This window comes from Hyperoodon ampullatus (assembly GCF_949752795.1).
Source record: "Hyperoodon ampullatus genome assembly, chromosome: 3".
Classification (NCBI taxonomy): Eukaryota; Metazoa; Chordata; class Mammalia; order Artiodactyla; family Ziphiidae; genus Hyperoodon; species Hyperoodon ampullatus.
In genome coordinates this window covers 84,997,049-85,022,554 of record NC_136916.1, presented here as the reverse complement: position 1 = coordinate 85,022,554, position 25,506 = coordinate 84,997,049, and the positions used below count along the sequence as shown (strand labels likewise).

The 25,506-nt window shown below is 38.4% G+C and overlaps 1 protein-coding gene across 1 annotated transcript; it reads left to right on the top strand.

Moving 5' to 3' along the window:
- Nucleotides 1-1,604: 1,604 nt before the first annotated feature.
- On the top strand, nt 1,605-9,675 carry LOC307049553 (ATP-dependent zinc metalloprotease YME1L1-like; the record flags this gene model as incomplete). Its single annotated transcript, XM_079699112.1, has 8 exons — nt 1,605-1,675; nt 3,774-3,886; nt 4,745-4,900; nt 5,899-6,050; nt 7,060-7,186; nt 7,279-7,352; nt 8,001-8,087; nt 9,532-9,675. 8 exons carry the CDS (start codon nt 1,605-1,607, stop codon nt 9,673-9,675), a joined length of 924 nt encoding a protein of 307 aa, XP_079555238.1.
- Between the last annotated feature and the right edge of the window lie 15,831 nt (nt 9,676-25,506).

Genomic DNA, 25,506 nt, shown 5'->3' with positions numbered 1-25,506 from the left:
AAAGTAGCAGAAAAGAATTTCAGAGGGTTGAGGCATTTTCAGGAAGAAAAAATTGGTAGTAGTTGGGATACTTCCGAAGAAACGGAGCAAAAGAAATATACTTTAAAAGAAATGGAAAAAAAAAAAAGGGTTTCACTGGTGGTGCAGTGGTTGAGGGTCTGCCTGCCGATGCAGGGGATACGGATTCGTGCCCTGGTACGGGAAGATCCCACATGCCGCAGAGCGGCTGGGCCCGTGAGCCGTGGCCGCTGGGCCTGCGCGTCCGGAGCCTGTGCTCCACAACGGGAGAGGCCACAGCAGTGAGAGGCCCGCGTACCGCAAAAAAAAAAAAAAAAAAAAAGGAAAGAAATGGACAGTATATCTGGATCTACATACTTTAGATGTTTTTAGACTAGCCTTTAAGCATAGAAAAAAATTCATAAATATTCACTAAATTACCACTCCTATTATTTTTCTGAGCTCCATCAAAAGAAGTCAAATTGGGCTTCCCTAGTGGCGCAGTGGTTGAGAGTCTGCCTGCCGATGCAGGGGACACGGGTTCGTGCCCCGGTCCGGGAAGATCCCACATGCCGCGGAGCGGCTGGGCCCGTGAGCCATGGCCGCTGAGCCTGCGCATCCAGAGCCTGTGCTCCGCAACGGGAGAGGCCATAACAGTGAGAGGCCTGCGTACCGCAAAAAAAAAAAAAAAAAAAAAAATGAAGTCAAATTGTTATGATCTGTTTGCTCCTGTGGAGCACGTTCAATATCAGTATCATTTTCTTTTTCCTCAATTTCTGGATTTGTTGCTCCTTCCTATAAAAACAAAACAAAACAAACACCTCATTCCAGAAAACATCATATTCATTCATTTGGTCATTCAGTCAATCAGTAAGACCACAAACATTTACTGGATCTGTCAAATCATAGGCACTATCCTGGGAGAAAAGCTGGAAATATAAATAGAAGACCGATTCTGCTCTGTATTCCAGGAGAAGTAGAGCTACAGGAAAACAAGTAAGAACAGCAAAGTATCATTCAAAATCTCTACAGCTGATGTGACCAGAGTACAGGAAGGGCACACAGGAAAGAGGAGTCAGCTGTATCTGGGTAGCTCAGGAAATGCTGCAAAGACAGGTCTGTGTCTTAAAAGACACACACAGTGTAGAGCGGGGATGTGAAGGGGATTCTAGAAAAGGCAGCCTGAGCAAAAGGACGAGGCGTGAAACAACATAACAAGTCACGTGGAAAACTAGAACACAGTTACCGGGAATGGTATGGAGAGACAAAACTGGAGGATCAGAGCCAAACCAAAAAAAGCAAGTGTCCTCCTAGAACATGAACTTTCTCCTTCATGTGATGGGGATCCACTACATAAGTAGAGGTGTTACATCTTCATAAATGTATTTTAGAAAGGTCACTCTGGCAGCAACGTAAAGATGAACATCAGGGGAGCAAAACTAGAAAAGAGCATTTCAAAATTATAAGTGAGAAAGTAATAGGAAATGAAAAATGGTAAGCAGGTAGAAAATACTGAACTTGATGAGCAACAGGATATGGTGATTTCAGGGAGGGATGGAATCCAAGATTTTTCCTGCTTTGGTATTTCAGTGATGTTATCTACTAGGATGGGGAAGACAGATGACAGAGTAGCTTACAAAGAGTCAGGAAAGAGGAAAGCATCAGGACAATGTCTTCAGTTTGGGGCATAACAAATTTGAGGCACCCAGGGGACTTAGAAGAAAGATTTGGATAAATGCATTTGGATTAGTAATAGATAAACTTATTCAGGAAAAGCATATGATGTTAAGATAGATATCTCTAAAATATACTAACCTGGTATAATTAAATGATGCAAACCTATGCAGAATTCTGAACTTTTGAAAATATAAACAAGACTGGGGAAGAAAACTATGAGATTCAATTATTCGATTATATATTGCAACATTTGTTTAAGGATATAAAATATACTCTTTCACGAATATGTGCAAATATTCATTTCCTGGATATTATAGCAATAAGCATTTTTAAGTTTAATGAAAAGATTTAATTGTAAAACACCAACTCAAGAGACTACAAGAACACTCCGTTTCAAAAATTAATCTGAAAAGACAAGTTTTAAATTGTAGAAGAGAATGTTTATGTGATTATGGAATTATAAGGCATTTTTAAGTACTACTATGATGTACGAAAGAAATATAAAACCCTATTTTGAGTGTTGCTGTAGATCAAAAAATTGTTTCTTAAAGTCATATAAGACATTCTGGAAGTGTAGGAGCAAATAATTTGAATTGGTAAACTTGAAAATGTTTTTCAAAAATTAGTCGGGGACTCAAGCTTTTTGTGTCAGGTCATCTCTTCCTAACTAGAAAAATTATTATGAAGGTATGTAACCACAGATGACTTGGTGATTTATTATTAACACTTTTATTGAAGTGCACTGGCATTTTAAGAAAACAATTAGAGATGCCTTATCATTTTGGGCATTAAAAAGATCAATCCCTTTTCTTTGCTGTTAGTAAGATTAACGATAAACAGTTTTGCATAGAACATTTCTACATGTGTGCTGTTTTAATTTTCAATGAAAAGGTCCTTTTTTTTTATAATAGTTTTAAGCCCAACGAAGGAGTTATCATCATAGGAGCCACAAACTTCCCTGAGGCATTAGATAAGTATTCAAATTTTTGTGATATATTCTAGAATAGTGATGAACTTTAAAAATATTGTGCTAAGTGAAGGAAACCCATCACAAAACATCACATATTATATGATTGCTTTTATATGAAATGTCTAGAATAAGCAGATCCATAGCAACAGAAAGGAATTTAGTGGTTGCCAGAGGTTAGGGAAAATGGGGAATAACTGCCAGTAGATTTGGGGTTTCTTTCAGCTGGAGAAGAGAGGGAGGGGGTAAAAATTCTCTAAAATTAGATTGTGGTGATGGTTGGGCAACTCTGAATATATTAAAAACCACTGGGTTACACTACCAAACGTAAAATAGATAGCTAGTGGGAAGCAGCAGCAGAGCACAGGGAGATCAGCTCGGTGCTTTGTGACCACCTAGAGGGGTGGGATAGGGAGGGTGGCAGGGAGGGAGATGCAAGAGGGAGGGGATATGGGGATATATGTATATGTATAACTGATTCACTTTGTTATACAGCAGAAAATAACACAACATTGTAAAGCAAATTATACTCCAATAATGATGTTAAAAAAAAAACAACACTGGGTTTTCGACTTCAAATTCTATGATATGAAAATTGTATCTCAGTAAAGCTGCTAAAAGAATCTTCTCACAACTTAAACATCACAAAGCTTTTGGGTGGGGGGTAGAGAGGATTTTTAGAATAAAATTTACTATAGTTTAAAATTTTTATTGGTTTTATTATATAGAAATTATTCATACTTTCATTTGATCTAATAGTTGGTTCTTGCCTAAGACTCTAGTTTAACATTTTGTACTTAATAGCAGTAAGATGGATGTGCAGCTCTCATAATAGATTGCTGTAGAATTATTTGTTCCTTGACTGGCTGACTTGCATGTCTTTGTCTCTGAAGGGTTGTATGCTATCTAGATGCACACATTTATCTATATGAACCTTTGTTCTGCCTTCTGGTTATTGAAACTGTTCTTTGAGCCACGTTTTATAAGGAACTAATCTGAATATTTATGTTCAAAATAAATATTGGTTGCCATTGTCTTTCCATCTTCTCTTTAGGATGTCAGTCCTGTTTAACTTGACCTTCAGCACAGTCAGCTTATTAATTTATATTTTCTTTTTGTATTCTCCCTTTAGCGCCTTAATACGTCCTGGTTGTTTTGACATGCAGGTTACAGTTCCCAGGCCAGATGTAAAAGGTCGAACAGAAATCTTGAAGTGGTATCTCAATAAAATAAAGTTTGATCAGTGTAAGTCTTAATTCGACGATACAGACATTATCTCCATAAAATGGTAATATATCAATCCACCCTGTTTGTGGTCCTTACTCAGGATGTCTTAAAAGACAAATTCCTTTAAATGTCTATTTTTCTCTCCTCTTGTTTGTCCATAAAGTCCATTTCTCAATGAACGTGTGTCCAGAGATTATGTCATTTTGAATCCCGATTCTAAAGAAAGTTTTCTTTTGAGTACTTAGATAATACTTGATGAAATCTATGTATTAATGTTTCTTTAGATGAATGTAAAATATAAAATAATATAAAAAGCACCTGTATATTATGAGCATAGTACCTCATGATATAGTCACTTTGGGGCCAAAAGAGGGGAAGCAGACTATAAAACAAAACACATGGAAATATTATGGAACTACCTGAGTAATAAAAGCAGCTATTAAAGCTGCAGTATTTTCAAAGATATCTGAATCAATTCTTAAAACCAAATATGTTTCCGATAATAAGGGGGGCTTTTATGTCCAAAGTTATTTCAAGATGAAATTCTGAAAACAAAATGTCTATGAATGTGCTTTTTCAGTTTGTGGTTAGGCCATAATTAAAGGTTTGTAAATCGTTATCTGGCAACTCTACCTTTCTCTGTTTATCACAAAGTTATTTAAATATAAGAACTTTTGTGATTTGTCCCAATGACAATTTTAATGGTGTGTTTACTAGCAGTTTTGGCTTTTCCCCTTAGAATTTAGTGAAGTAAGCTTTTGTAAAATTACAGCTCATGATGGCTATCTTCTTTTTTCATTTGCAATGTGAGTTCTTTATGAAGAGCTTTTTATTAGCTCTTCTGAAATTTTAATATTGTGTCCTGTCTGCATATAGCTGTTGATCCAGAAATCATAGCTCGAGGTACTGTTGGCTTTTCTGGAGCAGAGTTGGAGAATCTTGTGAACCAAGCTGCTTTAAAGGCAGCTGTTGATGGAAAAGAAGTGGTAACCATGAAGGAACTAGAGTTTTCCAAAGATAAAATCCTAATGGGTAGGTTTTCTTTTTTTTTTTTCCCTATCTTATACTGTTCATTATGTTAGAGAAAAAATTCTTTTTTTTTTAAATTGCCACTTGATAATTTTTGGTTTGGTGGTAATTCACTCTTTTTAAAAAACATTTTATTTATTTATTTATTGGCTGCATTGGGTCTTCGTTGCTGCATGCGGGCTTTCTCTAGTTGCGGCGAGCGGGGGCTACTCTTCATTGCGGTGCATGGGCTTCTCATTGTGGTGGCTTCTCTTCTTGTGGAACATGGGCTCTAGGTGCGTGGGCTTCAGTAGTTGTGGCTTATGGGCTCTAGAACTCAGGATCAGTAGCTGTGGCACATGGGCTTAGTTGCTCCGTGGCATGTGGAGTCTTCTTGGACCAGAGCTCGAACCCGTGTCCCCTGCATTGGCAGGCGGATTCTTAACCACTGCGCCACCGGGGAAGTCCAAGAAAAAAATCTTAATTTTGAGAGAAAGTTTATAAAAAAGAAAGGTATAGAAACATGCAAATATATACTCTAACAGAGCAACACAGTTTGGCCTGTTACAGAACAAATACATTATAACTTATATTACACTCTTTGGGGGGCATGAGTGTCCATGTCTTTCCTCTTGTCTGATATTGCTGATAAAAGAATAGTTAATCTTACTGTTTTTCAGAATTTAATTTTTATTTTAAATCTTGAATTGCCTTCAAAACAGGTTAGTTATGATATTCCTGTTAAATTAGAAGTTTATTTTCTAGAAATAGAATAAAGCTTTTCCTTTTGATATAAGGATTAAGATGATAGTTTTTACAGTTTGGTTTTCAGTTGACAAATTATGGTTTACATGGGTTGTAGAGTGGAATCTACTCATTTTTTAAACTTTCAAACTTTTAAAATATTTATTAATGATATTAAATCATATGACTCTAAGAATGACTTTGAGGCAAAGGAGCTTCATTCATTTAAATATACCTTCTTAATGGAGTATTTTACTTAAGTAAATTTTTATTCTTAGGGCCTGAGCGTAGAAGTGTGGAAATTGATAACAAAAACAAAACAATCACAGCGTATCATGAATCTGGTCACGCTATTATTGCATATTACACTAAAGATGCTATGCCTATCAACAAAGCTACAATCATGCCACGAGGGCCAACACTTGGACATGTATCTTTAGTTTTTCTTTTCTTTCAAATAGTGCTCCCCAGGAGCTTATGTAGGAAATTGCTGATGAAAACATTTCAAAAGAAAATTCAGCTACTTCCTAGGTGTGTTCATGCTTTCTTCTTTAACTTCCTCAACTGTCTTGAAATCAGACATACTTGTGAAATTTACCTGCTAATAAAGGATATCCTTAATATTTCAGATAATATATTTACATTATGAAATGTAATTCAGGAATGACAGCAAAATATAATTCTTAAATATGTAGTTGCCCTTTTCCCCTCGAAAGAAATTATGTATCATAGTGACTGGTTCAATAGTTTTTCTAAGTTTTTTCTCATTGAGTACAAGTTTCATTTTCATATCTTTCTAATTATAGACGTTTATTTTTATTTATTTATGTTTTAAATTTTATTTTTGGCTGCGTTGGTTCTTCTTTGCTGCACGCGGGCTTTCTCTAGTGGAAGCGAGAGGGGGCTGCTCTTCATTGCGGTGCATGGGCTTCTCATTGCGGTGGCTTCTCTTGTTGCAGAGCACAGGCTCTAGGCGTTCGGGCTTCAGTAGTTGTGGTACATGGGCTCAGTGGTTGTGGCTTGCAGGCTCTAGAGCACGGGCCCAGTAGTTGTGGCGCACAGGCTGAGTTGCTCCGCGGCATGTGGGATCTTCCCAGACCAGGGCTCGAACCGTGTCCCCTGCATTGGCAGGCAGATTCTTAACCACTGCACCACCAGGGACGTCCCTATAGACGTTTTAAACATTTTTGTGCAACGAGGGACAGGCAGTTGTATTGCAGCATTAACTACTTACTATTTATAAACTGCACTTTTGCTTTCCTCGTTTTATACATAGCTGGTTTGGTCATCAATCACCATGACCATCTCTATTAAATGCCGCTGAGCTTTCAGCATCATGGTATTAAGTAAGGTCACGAGAGACAAATGATAATTCAGGTTATTAATGTTAGTGTTTCAAAACTGTGTCTGAATGTTTTCTTTGTTTTTCAATTGTCTAGGTGTACCTGTTGCCTGAAAATGATCGACGGAACGAAACTAGAGCTCAGCTTCTTGCTCAGATGGACGTCAGTATGGGAGGAAGAGTGGCAGAGGAACTTATATTTGGAGCTGATCATATTACAACCGGTTGGCTGTAAAGAATAGCTTTGGTTCAAATTGTGTTTGTTGGTTTAAAGATTTTTTTTAACTTGAGTTTTATGTATATTTCAAAATTTTAGGTGCTTCCAGTGATTTTGATAATGCAACCCAAATAGCAAAGCAGATGGTCACCAAATTTGGAATGAGTGAAAAGGTAATAGCTAATTTTAATCCTTCCTCATGTATCAAATGTTGATGTGCCAAGTGTCTCTTTGTGAGAGAGGATTCTCATTATAAATTGATAGATTTTCCCCTGTCTCATTCCAAATGGATTTAACAAAGCTGACTCTAAACTAAATGTCATTTTCTGAGAAATGTAACATACTCTTTCCATTCCAGCTGCTCAAACAGTAAGAGTTATTACTTCATGAATTAACCAAATGATGATATAAATTCTTTAGCTTTTTTATTCATATGACATCGAAGACCTTCTTGTTGAGCTTGCTTACTTTGCCCTTTCCACATACTTCACGTTCCTACGTTATCACTGTGGCTCCTCCATAAAGCAATTCCAGTACTCTGTGAATTGTGGATTTCTGGACTAGAGTAGCTGCTAAGGTTTTCTAAGAAGGTACTCAGAACGATACTTAGGATTTAAAATTTTCTCTCTTGTTCACACTTTTTAGTATTATACTTTCAGAAGAATAATGAAGTTTTTTTGCCCTCAAGGGCATTTTTATATTGTATTTTTTCCTTGCCCCCATGATATTTATTTTCTTATGTATAGGATAGTACTTCCTCTGTTACATACATTAGTGTTGGAAGTTTTTCTGTTGGATTTCTTTCTTTTCATTGATTTTAGCTTGGAGTTATGACCTACAGTGATACAGGGAAACTGAGTCCAGAAACTCAATCTGCTATTGAACAGGAAACCAGAATCCTTCTGAGGGTAATGATCTTTTTTTAAACGTTTATTTATCTATTTAGTCAAAATGTGCCTAAATATTTGGGTGCTTGAAAAAAACTAAAGTTCCTCTGTTTTATAAAGTTAATAGGTGCACCATTGCTGCCGTGATTAAATATGTCATAGACTGGATCTTTGACATAGACTGGAACCCCTGATCATAGACTGGATCTTTATTTTATTCTGGCCATAGGCTAAGAACAATTTATATATATATATATATATACATATGTGTGTATATATATATATATATTCTTTAATAAATTTATTTATTTTATTTTTGGCTGCATTGGGTCTTTGTTGCTGCATGTGGGCTTTCTCTGGTTGCAGCGAGCAGGGGCTGTTCTTCGTTGCTGTGGCTTCTCTTGTTGCTGAGCATGGGCTCTAGGGCACGGGCTTCAGTGGCTGTAGTGCGGGGCTTCAGTGGTGTTGGCACGTGGGCGTAGTTGCTTCGCGGCTTGTGGGATCTTCCAGGACCAGGGATTGAACCCGTGTCCCCTGCATTGGCAGGCGGATTCTTAACCACTGTGCCACTAGGGAAGCCCAGAACAATTTACATTGTGATTTAAATATTCGGTCCTTCTTTAGCTGATATATTTCTAATATTTTATGTATTTTCTTTAATTTGATTATTTTACTTGGACATGGTTATGTTCAAAATGTCTAGTAATTGTATTGTGTTTATATGACTTGTGCTTCTTGGTGTTGGTAAATTCATTTTTACATTTTCCACCCAATTTTATAAGGACAAAAATATAATTCGCTAGTAAAATATTGGCAGAAACATTGTACAGGCAAATATGACACTGCCAAAAATGAACTGTTATTACTGCCATTATTCATAAGCTGATAACCTTAATTCAGACTCACCTTTGGAAAGAGAGTTGAAGGATTTAAATGAAAAGTTCAAGGTGGGTTGCAAAAAAAATCAAATGTATGGAAGTCAGGCATCACCTCTAATGATACTGTATTACAGTATTGAGAGGTGAGTGTGTTACCAAGTAAAAGAATGGAAATTATATCTTTTCTGGCCATTCTAGATTGAGCAAATTGGTGAAATCTCAAGAGGCAAAAGGAGCAAACTCCCTTTCCTTTTAGCACGTATACTGAAAAGAGAAATAGATTTCTGTGTTCACAGACCTTATTTAGAAAGCAGATGAGTACAGTGTATACTTTTATTTCTTAAGTAGCTTTTTGTTTAAGTAGTCCTCAGTTATCTCTATGATAGATTTTGAGGTTAAAAATGTAACATTTGAAAGTATGAAAGAGTTATCTTTAGGGAACCAAGCTTTTAAATGCTTTTATCTTTCATAACTAGAAGTCAATAGATTTTATAGTTTCTTTAGGGTGCATAAAGGCTTTTTATCTCATTTAGGGTTTGCGCTTCTCCTAAGGTTTCTGCCACTTACATATCTGCTTTGTATTTTAGGATTTGTATGAGCGAGCAAAACATATCTTGAAGACCCATGCAAAAGAGCACAAGAATCTAGCAGAAGCTATATTGACCTATGAGCCTTTGGATGCCAAAGAGATTCATATTGTTCTTGAGGGGAAGAAATTGCATGTGAGATGATAGCTTTTGATGCATTGTTGGTTTTATTGCAAGACCATAAGTAGCACTGCAGTAGTCGTATTTTGCAACACTTTTCTCCCATTCTTGGTATCACTCAAGGGTGTGAAACACTTTGTCAGTCTTTTGTCACATTTATCTAATTTTGATTATTCTCATGATGGACACCTACTGCAAACAGCAATTTATTAAAGAAAACAAAGAACTATCAGGATTGAAAACAGCTTGTTTGAGAAATGTCAATCAGTTATCAAGTTGAAAATAAGTAATGATTTTATGGTTGGTTACAGTGCTAGATGTGAATAGAAATTGTGCCTTTAGCTCTTGGGAAGTATTTTTACTTAGGAAAATAAAATTCTTGAAGGATTGTTTTTATTTCTAGACAGTACCACTTATCTTTGATAAAGAAATGATGATATTTCGCTATTGGTAAATCATATTTCTACATACATCAGTGGAAACTTCATTAAGATGCACTTAATTATGATCTAGATTGACCATATATAAAGTGTTTTTTTAAAAAAATCTAAGAGTAGAGAATTGTGAACCTACAGATACAATCGGAATTTAAATGATTATTATAAGCTTTTTAAAATGCAGCTTGCATTTTCATGGTCTATATTTTTAACATTACTATCACTCTGAAAATGAAGTTTACTTCAGAGCAGCAGTATTTTGTTAAACAAACAAGTAACACACCTCAAATTATGAATAACTGTGTAATTATGCTTTGCATTAAAACCAAAATGAAACCAAAAACCCAGTCCCATTCAGAGTGAACTGTTGAATTATGCTGTGTTAGAAATGGAAAGTTGTGTTTATTTTTCAGTCAGATTTTGTGCATATGAATGTGTTGTTACAGAATTTACAGATGACTTTATTTAACTCAGTAGAAAAATTATTTTAGAGCACATTGTAGTGGTTTTACAACCATACTATATTCTTGAAGTGATTTTATTAAAATTACCTACAGTTTTCTAGTAACTTGTAAGCTGTATATGGTCTTCGTTGAGGTTGGTAGAGGGAGCTTGCTGCATGATATTCTTGCCCTTTATTTGGGTAATTTAAAATTTTGATTTACTTTCAAACTTAGAGAAACATTACCAGAATAATACAAGGAATTCTCATATACCCTTGATTCAGATATACCAGTTATTTTCATTTGCCCGTTTTTTATTGCCCCTGCTTCCTTTCTTCCTTCCTCCTCTCTTCCCTCCCTCCCTCCCTCCTTCCCTCCCCTTCTCTCTGTGTTTATATATATATGAGTATACATGTCTTTGCGTGGACACGTTTTCATTTGTCTTGGTAGACTTCTAGAAATTGCTGTGTGATGTGGTGAGTTTCTGTTTAACTTTTTAAGAACCTGATGAACTGTTTTGAAAGTAACTATATAATTTAATGTTCCAACTACCAGTGTATGAAGGTTCCCGTTTCTCCATATCTTGTACAGTGTTTCTTATTGTCTTGTCCTTTTGACAAAGCTAATCTATTGGATATGAAATAGAATCTCATTGTGGATTTAATTTACATTTCCCTAGGACTAGTGATTTTGAACATCCTCTGCTAGGCTTTTGGTCATTTGTATATCGTCTTTGGAGAAATGTCTGTTGAAATCCTCCCTCCCCTCTTTGGGTTGTTGTCTTCTGTGTTGTAAGAGATCATATATTCTAAAGACAGGTCCTTTATCATATGGATCTTCTTTTTTTGTTTGTTTGGGTTTTTTTGGCGGTACACGGGCCTCTAACTGTTGTGGCCTCTCCCCTTGTGGAGCACAGGCTCCGGACGCACAGGCTCAGCGACCATGGCTCACGGGCCCAGCTGGCCGTTGCATGTGGGATCTTCCTGGACCGGGGCACGAACCCATGTCCCCTGCATCGGCAGGCGGACTCTCAACCACTGCGTCACCAGGGAGGCCCAATCTTGTTTTTTTAAAATCCAGTCTGAAAATCTGTTGTTTGAGTAGGGTGTTTAGTTCATTCATATTTAATATTTATGTAGTTGCTTTTACATCTGCCATTTGCTATTTGTTTTCTGTTTTTCTTGTATCTAAAGAGATCCCTGTGTTCCTCTTCTTCTTTTTTGGCTGCACAGCATGGCTTGTGGGATCTTAGTTCCCCAACAGGAATTGAAATCGGGCCCTTGGCAGTGAGAGCACGGAGTTCTAACCACAGGACAAACAGGAAATTCCCTGTTCCTCCTATTGTGAGTTATGTCTTAGCAGTTGCTCTAGGGATGACAGTACGCATTTATCACTCTTAATCACAGGCTCCTTCAAAATAATACAAGTTTAATTCTGTCACAATGAAGTAAATTTGTTCCAGTATATCTCCTTTTCTTTCCTTTGTGCTATTGTTGCCATGTTACATCTGTACGTGTTACAACAACTTAATACAATTATTAACTACTGGTTTATATAATCTTAAGTCCTCTGTCTTTATCTGGGGATGTCTTTATTTTGCCTTGTTTCTTTGTTTGTTTTGTTTTTTTGTAGTACGCGGGCCTCTCACTGTTGGGCCTCTCCCGTCGCGGAGCACAGGCTCCGGACACGCAGGCTTAGCGGCCATGGCTCACGGGCCTAGCCGCTCCGCGGCATGTGGGATCTTCCCGGACCGGGGCACAAACCCACGTCTCCTGCATCGGCAGGTGGACTCTCAACCACTGCGCCACCAGGGAAGCCCAACAGTTTATTCTTTAATCACTTTGAGTGTGTCATCCCACAGCCTCTGATTTCCATTATTTTTGGTGAAAAGTCAGCTGTTAATGGTAATTTTGGTCTCCTTTTCCAATAGGTTGTTTTTCACTTGCTGCTTTCAAGAATTTTTTCTTAGTCTTGTCTTTTAACAGTTTGACTGTGATCTGTATAAGTGTGGATATCCTTGAGTTTTTCCTACTTGGGATTCGTTGAACCTCTTGGATCTGTAGATTAATGTTTTTCATCAGATTTGAGACATTTTTGGCAATTATTTCTTCAAATATATTTATTTGCCCTTTCTCTCTTCTTCTGGGATTCTCCTTTCACATATGTTGATCTGGTCTCTGAGGCTTTCTTCATTTTTTTCATTGCTTTTCTCCCTCTCCTCTTCAGATTGAATACTTTCTGTTGATTCAGCTTCAAGTTCACTGATTCTTTCTTCTTCTTTCAACTGAATTTTTCATTTCAGATATTATATTTTTCAGCTCCAAGTTTCTATCTAGTTCTTTCATATACCTTGTATCTCTTTACTGAGATTCTTCATGCATTGCACCATTTTCATCATAGCTCTCATTAATTCTTTAAACATGAATTCCATTAGTTCTTTGAACATGTTCATAATAGCTGCTTTTAAGTCTTTGCTCATTCTAACATCTGGAGATACTCAGTTCCTATTGAATGCTTTTCTTCTTCAGTAAGGGTACACTTTCTTCTTTCTTTGCTTTGTAATCTTGTTGAATTTCAGATAATGTAGCAATTAATAATTCTGAATTTTTCCCCCGAGCGTTGTTCTTGTTTTATTTAGTAACTTGCCACCAGTAAATTTGTGAAATCTGTCTCCACGGCAGTGTGCACTCACCGATGTCTCTACTCAGTTTTTAAAATAATAAATCTTGGGCTTCCCTGGTGGCGCAGTGGTTGAGAGTCCGCCTGCCGATGCAGGGGACACGGGTTCGTGCCCCGGTCCGGGAAGATCCCACATGCCGCAGAGCAACGGGGCCCGTGAGCCATGGCCGCTGAGCCTGCGAGTCCGGAGCCTGTGCTCCGCAACGGGTGAGGCCACAGCAGTGAGAGGCCCGCGTACAGCAAAAAAAAATAAATAAATAAATCTTGCTTCCTAAGCATTGCTGCTGGATTGCATAGCTTAGCATATAGCCAAAGACTGGACAGAGGTTGTGTTCAAACCCCATCAGTCAGGCCTCCACTCTGCCAATGGATCTGCGTGGGCTGGAAAGTACATACAGTGTTCAGGTCATTTTCAAGTCTGCTCTGGTCTGAGCTTTCTGATGGGCTTTTTTGCTTCTCCCTTGTGCATATGTGCAGGCTTTGGCAACCATGGCTATGTGGGTGGCCTGAATCAGCTTCAGTTTCCGCTTTGCATGCCTGTACATCTGGAGTATATAGAGTGCTTATCCAACCCAGATGGCTATCTTACCTCCTAGAACTTCCAGTGAAATCCCTAGCTACTCTGTTGTTTGCCCCAAACAGGACTACAACCTCACTGAGCCTTGTTTGCTTACCACTGAGCTCCCAGGTTAACTTACAATGCATCATATCAAATGAGTCCCCTCTGGCAGTGACAACAAGCCTTGTTCCCTGGGTCTGTTGTTGCCCTGGTTGAACTACTGCACCCGTAGACCTGGCCCAGGATGTGGCAGCACAGTAATCCCACAGGCTCACAGGTTCTTTCCCTAACTGGGTTTCATGAATAAGCACTTCTTAGTTTGTTGTAGATCTTCATTTAATTTCTAGAGTGCTGAAATGGCTGTTTTATTAAACAGTTTATCCAAATTTATAGCTGCTTTTTAAAAAATGGAGATGATTTGTCAACCTCCTCCCCTCATCATGCCGAAAGTATATTTCCCCAGCTTATTCTGAATCACATTTCAACCAAATCAGTTTAATAAGGATGGACTTTGAGAGGACTTGTAAACTTTTTTAAGCTGTCCATTGAAAGCTACCACAATGCCAGAGTTTTACAAGTAACCTATACCTATTAAATAGATTACTTGTGGTAATTGATACATGTTTTATTTTTAGGTATGCTTTGTTCATATTCATTTTAAAGTAAATACTGAGTTACTACAATCTGGCTAGTTATAAGCATTTTCCTTAATGTAAGTATGTAATATTTTAATAAAATATGTTGGAATGTAGATTTGATCTTTGAATTGAAAAAATAACACCTATTCGTGGACATAAAATTTGGAGAGTTGATACATTTGAACTGAGGATTTTATTTCTATGCAGATTCTCCCCTGCCCCCATTTTGTCACATGAATCCCTATTCTTTGGGGCAAGAATGTGATTCCCCAACACACACCCCTCCCCACCTTTTAAAACAGAAACTTAATTTAGTTATGTATCAATGCTTCATATGGGAATATAATGGGTAGCTAATCTGTTATGAATTTGAGAATGTATTTCATGAAAAAAGAAATTACAGAGCTGCCAAAGAGAGAGGGTGAGAGGGAGAGAGGTTGTAAAACCTGGTTTGGGGAACTCGATATGAATCTAATCTCCCGCAGTTCTGGGAGCAGGTATGTAACTCATACCCAGGGAACCTGGAATCTGAAGGAACTCGTAGGTTACTTTGGCTCAGGACAGGAGAAGAACTGCTAATGTGTTGAGACTGTTCTGCACTCTCAGCATTTGCTTTGACAAAGACTGTTTGAGTGCTTATCGAGGACCAGATGTTAGTCAAGCGTGAAAGAGAGAAAATGAGCCCTGGTGGTGGATCCACATTGGATACCGCACAAAAGGCCACTTAGAGGCGTGAACAGGCCTCAGAACAGGATAGTCCAAAGTGGGGCTCTGGATTCCTTAAGAGCTAAGAAGAAAGAATGGATTACATTCACTTAGGTCAAGGGAGTTACAGGTGAGAACAGCTGTGGGCACAGAAATGCCCCTGAGAGAGAGAGTCAGCTTTAAAACAATTGCCAGATCCAGACTGCTCAAAACCATCTCACATAAGAACTCTACCGCCCCCTGCAGTTTTGAACCTGGCAGCATGGGAAACCATAATTAGCCAGCTGAAGGAGGAAGGATGGGATGAGGCAGGAAAGGAGGGGACCATGCCTGCCTTCCACCCCTACTGCAGGTGGTCTGCCTGTAGCATGGCCTAGCTGATTAACTCTGCCTTGGCATTTTTATAGTTCTGTATGTTATGGGGGGCTGGACATTGTTTTTCAGTGCTTTGTGAGTTAAAGCAACTCTGGACTTCTTATTACTTGAGAGTAAGGGTTTTCAACCTGGGTTGGGAGAAGAACCTCTGAATATTTAAAAGGGTAGTGGGAGATGAAGTTGCCTTCTAATTGTATCCCATGAGTCAAAAATAGTGGTTACATATATTAACAGATTTTTGTTTGAACACTTTTCTGGGTGATATAATTCTATTCATACGATTTTTCAAAATTGAAATATTTGTGTAATTTCCATCATAATCATGTATGGGATATGTGTGTGAGTAACTATTTTAACAAAGCTTCTAATGTCTTGGTATTTTTTAAAATTTTTATGGAAGTATAGTTAATTTACAGTGTTGTATTTCAAGTGTACAGCAAAGTGATTCAGTTATACATATATATCTAGGTATATTCTTTTCCAGATTCCTGTCCATTATAGGTTATTACAAGATATTGAGTATAGTTCCCTGTGCTATACAGTAGGTCCTTATCTGTTTTATATATAGTAGTATGTATATGTTAATCCCAAACTCCTAATTTATCTCCGACCACCACCCCCCTGCTATCCGCTTTGGTAACCATAAACTTGTTTTCGATGTTTGTGAGTCTGTTTCTGCTTCGTAAATAAAATAAGTTCATTTGTATCATTTTTTTTAGATTCCACATATAAGTGATATCATGATGTCTTTCTCTGACTTGACTTCACTTAATATAATCTCTAGGTCCATCCATGCTGCTGCAAATGGCATTATTTCATTCTTTTTTATGGCTGAGTAATATTCCATTGTATATGTATGCTACATCTTCTTTATCCATTCACCTGTCAGTGGACATTTATAGAAAAGATACATGCACCCTGGTGTTCATAGCAGCACTATTTGCAATATCCAAAACATCATGGAAGCAACATAAATGTCTTGGTATTTTTATATGATTTTATTTCCTCTTCCCCCTTATATGATATTTTATTGTACTATATTATGGTTCAGTATTCTTTCCCCTTAAAATTCCTATGCAATTTAGTCATGTTATATTTCCATAATCATTATCAGTTTAATACTTTTAATATTGAAATAGCTAATCTAGGGATTTAGTAGAATGATCTATTTATTGTTAAAATGGGGACAAGAGAAACTGCTTTTAGTTGATTACAGCTCTTATTTCCCCCTTTATTCTGTTGATAACATTTTTATGATTATGTTAAAATTCAGGAATTATTTTGTGGGATCTTATTCTTTGCTCTCCATTTTATGTTGGTAAACTCTAAGGTTATATATCCTTGGTCCTTTTAGCTTCTCTCTATATTTTTGTATCATCTGTATGCTGATGACTTCTTAGTCTTGCTCTATAGCCCTTTTCCATTTAGGCTACGTGTCCAACTGTTTTTCTCCATAGCCTTTGATTTGTATGTTCATAAGAAGCTGTTAATGGGGACTTACCTGGTGGTCCAGTGGTTAGGACTCCACACTCTCAATGCAGGGAGCGCAGGTTCAAACCCTGGTCCGGGAACTAAGATCCTGCATGCCACATGGCGTGGCCAAAAGAAAAGGAGAAGAAGAAGAAAAAAGCTGTTCTCTAATTTATTGTTTCTGTGTCTGCCTTTTCCCACCTGGTGCTGAGTTCTAGGAAGGAGTCTTGAACACTGGTATCTCTAAGACTAAATGCAGTGCTTTATAAGTAGACAGCTAAAAAATCTTCAGTGAGTGAAAGAATAATAGGCATTCAGTAGATTGATCCTAATTCCCCCATCAGGCAGAGCACTGGAACAGATGGGTCAGATTCTCCATAGATGGTTAAATAATGCCATAGAGAATATGAGTAGTAAGTGTTTTTTTCGTCTTTGAAAATATAGCAGTGACTGTAACAATAAAGAAGATGGAATGTCTTCCTGAGGAAAATCTGCCTTCTTTTTTGGAAGATAAAATGTGCAAGGTAGGACTGAGTGCCAGGCTAACAGTATCTTTTACATAGAAGGATCTGTTAACTGGATAAAAAGATAACTTTAAGACCTGCAGCATGTGAAACTCCTTAAGTATTCTGGATTGATTTCATACAAGATGCGTTTTATCTTTGATCAACCAGTTGCATCCATTCACAGTCCTGAGGCATGTTAAAGACCAGCTGTTGGTAAACTTGAGATGTTAGGAATGTGTGTATAACTCTCCTGGAAGTTCTGAACTAGGTGATGAAAGAGACAGAGGTGCGAGAAGACGGAGAAAGAAGAGACAAAATATGGAGGATTGGAGAAGATGGTTGCTAAAGGATTTCCATGAAGAACAAAAGAGAGACTGTTTATATTATTTGGAAATAAGCATCGTTATCTAAAAAGAAACCCAAATCAACTATAACCAAAATATCAAATGACTGAATGATTATAAGAAATTTGTGAATCAAACTATGCAAAGCCTGGGGCTTCCCTGGTAGCACAGTGGTTGAGAATCTGCTGCCAATGCAGGGGACACGGGTTCGATCCCTGGTCCTGGAAGATCCCAAATGCCTCGGAGCAACTAAGCCCATGTGCCACAACTGCTGAGCCTGCACTCTAAAGCCTGCAAGCCACAACTGCTGAGCCCACGTGCCACAACTACTGAAGCCCACGCTCCTAGAGCCCGTGCTCTGCAACAAGAGAAGCCACCGCAGTGAGAAGCCCACGCACCACAAGGAATAGTAGCTCCCGCTCGCTGCAACTAGAGAAATCCCACGTGCAGCAATGAAGACCCAACGCAGCCTAGATTAATTAATTAATTAATTAAAAAAAAAAACTATGCAAAGCCTGATGCACAATGTTTCCTGGTGGAGGGAGCATAGCTCCCACCAAGTAGAAGCATCTTGTCAGCATTAACTCTGCTAGGCCAAAAGGTTCATAATTTTTTATTTTTAATTTTGCTGGAAGATAATGTTTTATACTGTTATAGCACAAAGAAAACTGACTTCAAAATTTATCAAAACTTAATGTGATTTTTTTTCTTCCTGTTTGGGAAGTTGATAGGAGGGCAAGTGCATACTTGTACCCTGGTTCCGCTTTCTGTATGCTTCTTCATCCTTGTTAGATTTTAAGATTCTTAGGTTCATGCTTCTTCTTAGTGTCATAAGATCTCAAATCCTCTCATATAAAATTTGAAGAAAGAGTTGTTAAAGGAGTACATATAAGGTAAAAAGAATGTCTCTCTTGGTTGGGTTTTATAAAAAATACACCTGTTTTTTTAAATACACCTTTTCTAAAAGTGAACTGTTACTATGCTTCTCAGTACCCCGAATCACAAATTTCATTTATCCACCAAAGCTGCTGTTGGTCATTGTTAGAACTGATTATATGGTTAGCATTACATTTTGTAAATTACTTATGATGCCAAGGTGATGTTTAGGATTTGTGCTTAACTCTGGGGGAAATATTTCTTTAAATGGATAATGCTGATTTTTTTAAGAGGGTTAACATAAATCATAAGTGGGAAAATAAATTTTGACCAGAACTTTCAAACTATCTCCTATTTCCTATGCACCTGATACCATCAGCATGAAGTCATCCACATAATGGGTAAATTTGATGTCCTGTAAGGTAGTGAGAATATCAAGATCTCGGTGGATTAAATTACCACAGAATTATCAGCATTTGATGAGCAAATGTTGTCTTGAAGCAAGATGATGAAGTTGAACCGCTATCCATATCAAGTAAGAGTAGAAAGCTTCTGGTACCCATGGTTAATTTGTGAACTGATTGTATCCTTTGATCATTAAAAAAAAAATTTAGGGGACTTCCCGGGCGGTGCAGTGGTTAAGACTTCGCCTTCCAATGCAGCGGGTGTGGGTTTGATCCCTGGTTGGGGAGCTAAGATCCTTCATGCATCACAGCCAAAATAACCAAAACATAAAACAAGCAATATTGTAAAAAATTCAGTGAAGACTTTAAAAATGGTACACATAAAAAAATCTTTTGAAAAAATTTAGTTCCTTGATTATAAACAATGTTTTATTAATTATTAATATTAAGTATTTTATTTATTAATAAAATTAATTAATTTTATTAATTATGAATGTTAATACCTTATCTGTATTTGCAGTTATATATATATATATATTTTTTTTTTTGCGGTACACGGGCCTCTCACTGTTGTGGCCTCTCCCATTGCGGAGCAGAGGTTCCGGACACGCAGGCTCAGCGGCCATGGCGCACGGGCCCAGCCGCTCCGTGGCATGTGGGATCTTCCCGGACCGGGGCACGAACCCGTGTCCCCTGCATCGGCAGGCGGACTCTCAACCACTGCGCCACCAGGGAAGCCCCATTTATACTTTTTGTGTGTGTGTGGTTGCACCGGCCCTGGCAGCGAAAGCACCAAGTCCTAACCACTGGACTGCCAGGGAATGCCCTAGACTAAATTTTTTGGTCACAAATTTTATGTGGCCAAATGTACTGATATATTCTTTTGACACTTGCATTGTTTTTGTTTGAAAAATCTTCAAAAACTTACAAATAATACCACTCATCCATATTTTCTTCTAAAATATTTAGTGGTTTCATTAAAAAGACTAAACATTTTTACTAACCTGGAGTTTCTTTTGGTGTATATGTTGAGATATGTAGTTAACTTCTTATCACGAATTGATTTTTCCCAAACCATTTATTAATAATCTATATCATTCTCATTGATTTGTATAGTTTCTCTTATGTTAATACATTCTCACCTCTTACTGTTTTCCAGTAATATGCTTATTCTTCTGTAGGCTAGTATTTAATAATTATATTTTTATATTTACTAATTATATATTTTATAATCTAACAGAAAATATTTAATTTATCTTAACTTTCTTTAAACATATTTAAAGCTATTTTATTTTAACTAGAAACAAATCACTATATGTCTATGCAAAAGCAACATATGTTTATTGCTGAAAAGTTAGAAAATATAAATAAGAAAATAAATATGAAGGAAGGAACACCTTAGTAGTGAGAGTGGATGTAACTATGCCTCATTCTCCTAACACTGTGTCCCCCACGTGCAAGGTTCTGAGGGGCGATGTTAAGCTTTTGCCCTACCTCCTTCCCCTCTTAGAACCCACTTGGGTCCCAGGTTGGTGACTGAGGTGCTTAATTTGTTTCCAGTGAAAAAGGTTTGGCCACAAAGGGGATGGCCATTACACCTTTCTTGGTACCAACTCCCTATAAAACTAAGAGGTCCTATGTTTGCCACAGACTCTGGAGCAAAAAACGGCTTAAGACTTTATGAAGTAGAGATGCCAACCCATTTTTCTTGTAGATGGAAGTGCATTGCTGGCTGACTGTAGTCATGAGAAAATAAGCTCAGTACCAATAAGAGAATAATAAGAAGAATAAGAGAAAATAAGCTCAGTGCCTTCTCCTCATAGGAAGCAAAGACCCTCGTTGGAAGGGCTAAAGTAGGCACGTTGCCAACTGACGCTCCATATCCTCACAATGCTGGGGGGTCAGGGACACAGGGGATAGTCTGGATTCTATGGGAGAGAAGTATGGAAGTAAAACAGCTGAAATTTTAACTTGCATTCCTAGTGAGTTTCAATGTTTGAGAGTTACAAAGAAAAGTTACAAACACCCCAGTCTGCCTATGGAATCTCAGGAGTCACAGATGGTGTCTACTCTGGCTAGGTAGCGAAGGTAGGAAGAGGGTGAAAATTTTTTCCAGCTATAAACTGCCATGATAAGCAGAAATTATCCTAAGGGGGCCACAGAGACGAGGGGTATGTTGGGCACGAAAACGCTCAGATCAGGTCTCCAGTGCTAGGGACAGGGTAACCAACCATGCCAGTTTTCCCAGGACTGTCTTGGTTTTATCACTGATAGTCCTGTGTCCCAAGAATGCCCCAGTCCTGGACAAACTGGGGAACCTACTTGGGACACATAGTAGACTGACAGCCCCAGCAGCTGTCCTTCTGGATCCACGTCTGCGTCTGTCCTATGCCCATGCTTCCCACGACTGCTCCCAGCCATTGTACCCACAATAGGGGTAAAATACAGGCCCACTCCTGGAAGATGCAGGATTTATTTATCATATGACTTTGGCTCCAGGATTCCCCTTTGGCCTGGCCAGAAATGTTGTTAGAACTGTGCTGCAGTTTTAGACTCTCTCTACCCAGTCCTCTTTGTTTCCCTCTATCTCCACTTCTTCCATTCTTCCTAGCTCCCTCCCTCCATAATTTTCTATGGCCACTTAACATATTACCACAAATTTTGTGGCTTAAAACCACACATATTTATAGTATACTTCTGGAGATCAGAGGTCTGAAATGATACTCACTGAGCTAACATCAAGGCTGCATTCCTTTCTGGAGGTTCTAGAGGACAATTAGTTTTCTTGTCTTTTCCGACTTGTAGAGGCCACCTCTATTCCTTGGCTTGTGGCCCCTTCCATCTTCAAAGCCAGCAATGACCTGTCGAGTCTTTCTCACATTATTCTGACACTCCTGCCTCCTTCTTCCACATATGAAGGACCCTTGTGATTACACTGGATCCACCTGAATTTGTTAAGGCATCCATAACATGTTTTTCATCATAAAACAGTAAAAAATTACTCCGACATTATTAATTCCATTAACATATGTTAAATAAATATTAAATAAATAATTATTAAATAAATATGCCGGAAACCACCAGGGCATTATTTGAGTCTTAGATAGGCATGGGAGCTCTAAGCAACAACTTTACTTAAAAAAATTTATTTATTTATTTGGCTGTGCCAGGTCTTAGTTGGCAGCACTCGGGCTCTTTTAGTTGCAGCATGTGGCACCTAGTTCCCTGAGCAGGGATCGAACCTGGGCCCCTGGCACTGGGAGCGTGAAATCTTAACCCCTGGACCACCAGGGAAGTCCCCAAGCAACAACTTTCTAGAGGGCATCTGTTTGCAAAGAAATCTGGGAATCTTAGCTTTCAAGTGCTTGGGGATCCAGGAAGCATTTGACAAGGACATACAGAAGTTCAGAGTTGGCCTAGTGTATACTCCTTGAGTATCTCTGGTCTATACAGAAACACTAGAGTCAACCAAATCTTGACAACCTACCTGGAGTCCTGGTGTGTGGTTCTTATCTCCCTAGAGCCTGGTAGTGTCTTTGACCCTCATTCCAGGCTGCATCAGCAAGTGTCAGAGTCTTCTTCAGATGTCACAATAGGGAGCCTTTACTGGTCTCATAGGTCACACTGGGGAGTACTGCGGAGACAAATAGAGGACAAAAGATGATTCTCTGGTTGGGCTATTATAGGAAGAAAATTGTGGGTGATCAGAGTTGAAACCAGTCACACACATCAAAACCATTTGGTGCAGCTAAGCTGGATAGACCTGAGAAATGTTTTTTTGTTTGTTTTTTGTTTTGTTTTTGTTCATTGCTCTTTCACCAGTGAAGACACTGTCCTGGAACCAGCTATCACTTCAACAGGGACCCTGCCTCCCTCCAGAGTTTTTCGGCACAATTGCTTTCTTTCTTTCTTTCTTTTTATTTTTTTGGCTGTGCCGCGTTCCCCAACCAGGGATGGAACTCGTGCTTGCTGCAGTGGAAGCGAGGAGTCCTGACCTCTGGACCTCCAGGGAATTCCCCCAGCAGCAATTTCTGCTGAAGGTCTGGACACCTGACTTCTGAGTCACTAATTCCAAGCAATTTGTTGTCAAATCATTCAACCTACAAAGCACAAAATGGCATTAAACGGCCTCTGAAGAATAAGTACCTAAATTAATATCTACACATTTGTCTTGCTGTAAAATATGGCTGCCAAACTTTCAAATTTTGCTGGTGCATCTTGTGCAACGGTGGTATCTGTTACTTTTTAATTTGGTTAATCAAAATTCTTAAAATCATTAACATGATTTTGATCTTGAAATCATCAACAAATGTAATAGGAACCTGCTGAGTTTTGGGATAGCTGGTTTTGTATTAACTGTTGTTGTGAGCCTGCTTCTGCTTCTGTCTGTTTCACCCACAATACCAGGTTTGGTTTAATTGTATTGTAACTGTATAATTACAGTAATTGTATAATTACTGGATCAAGTACTACATTAAAAGGAGTTTCTGTATACAGTCGCCTGTTTCTACCAGTATGGAGTATGGAGTCAACCTATTTTGCTTTATTCCTAAGAAATGGAATAGAGATGGAAACACAAATTGCAGATAGAGAAAGATGGAAGCAAGGGAAAAGATTATTTAAAGTTTGGGAAATTTTAAAGATATGGGACAAGGATAAAGCATAAGAGGTTTCATAACAATGGAGATGATAAGATTCCATAAGGTCACTATGATGATTAGATTTAGGAGTGGGAAACAGATTTGGGTGGATAAAGCAAAGGAGCAAAGAGACTATTAAGAGGAAACACGAAAGTTAGATGTCCCTATTAGTTAGCTAATTACTGAAAAATTTGGCTAATAGAATTTTAGGGAAATTTAGCTATATTGATTTTTTAAATTTGTAGCAACGATCTTATACTTCAATAAAAAACAGAGTACTTGTTTGCATTCTACTTGATTTTTTTCACCTGCATACTATTCTTCAATATTCTTCAATCTATACCAACCAACCAGTGTGCCTTCCTTAAGTACTGCCAGAAACTATCAACTCTTTCTCCTGTTACAAAATTATAGCTTAAAAAAGTTCTTCACTCTTGTTGTCAAACGAATACACAGATATCAAACAATAATCGTTTACAAATTATAATGAAAGAATAATATACCATTACAAAAAAAAAGCGCCCAGATACAGATATATCAAGAAGTGTACAGGATTTACATAATGAAAAAAGCTACCAAAGGCTAATGAAGGACATAAAATAAGACAAATTGAGAGACATAACATGTACCTGGATACACTGATACAAGAGACTGATTCTCAGTTAAAATTCTCTTAACCTAATTACAATCAAAATCTCACTAAGATCTCTCTTTAGCTTGGCATAGTGATTAAAAATTCATCTCAAATAATGTAGAGGTAAACATTTCCAAGAGAATACTGAAAAGGAAGACTAAGGAGGGAAACCTTGGACCTGTAATAGATATTTATATTTTACACACTACTGACGCTAGAAGCAGCAGACCAGAATGGAAAACCCAGAAACAGAAAAAATATCCGAGAATTAAATGTAAGATTAAGGGGTAAACTAGGTGAGGAAAGATGGATTGTTTGGGACAAGTGGATAACCATTTTTTAAAAAGTTCTCATATGTTACACCATGCTCCAAAATAAATCTTGAATTTAGAGACTTAATTAGGGGATAAAATATAGGTGAAGAAGATGTGCAGACGGAACGCTGGGCCACAGGGGAGGGTCAGGAGGCACGCGGAAACGCGTCTTCATTTCATCTGGAGAAACTGCGTTGGTTTCTCCTAAGTTTGCACTTGATGACACCTGTCGCCACAATCTCTGGAACCATGAAAACAGCTTTCTGTAGTTACATCTGTTAAATTCCATGGAGAAAGCCTGGGGCCCAGAGGGATGTGGAAAGGAATAAACTGAGGGATAAGGAGATTTACAGAGTATTTTTAGGGGAGCTCTCTGGGGGACGAGATCTTCTGCATCCTGAAGCTCCACGCCACTCTAGCCCCAGTCGCATGCGAAGACGACTCTCTCACGGGAGATTCTAAAATTTGCAAATGTCCAGAAACGCCCAGCCAGCTCGCACCACCGTTGGAAAACAACCCAGCGCGTCCCACAAACAATCGCAGAGATTTGTGACGTTCGGGCCTCGCACATGCGCACTGGGCACTCCTGCGCTCCGTGCCTCTGTGCGCAAGCGCAGTGACGCCGTCTTACAAGGCGCGCACGCGCACTGTGTTTAGCTGTATCGCTTGGCTACGGTTATTCTGGGCTGAAAGATGAGAAAGCGCGGAGCTTCCCAGCTGGGATGTTGTGGCTAGACCGCGTTGGCTTATCTGTACCGCTAGTGTTAGGCTCAGGAGACTGTGAGAAGCCGAGGGGGAGGGGAGGTGTGTCTGAAGCGTGTAGGCTCTGCG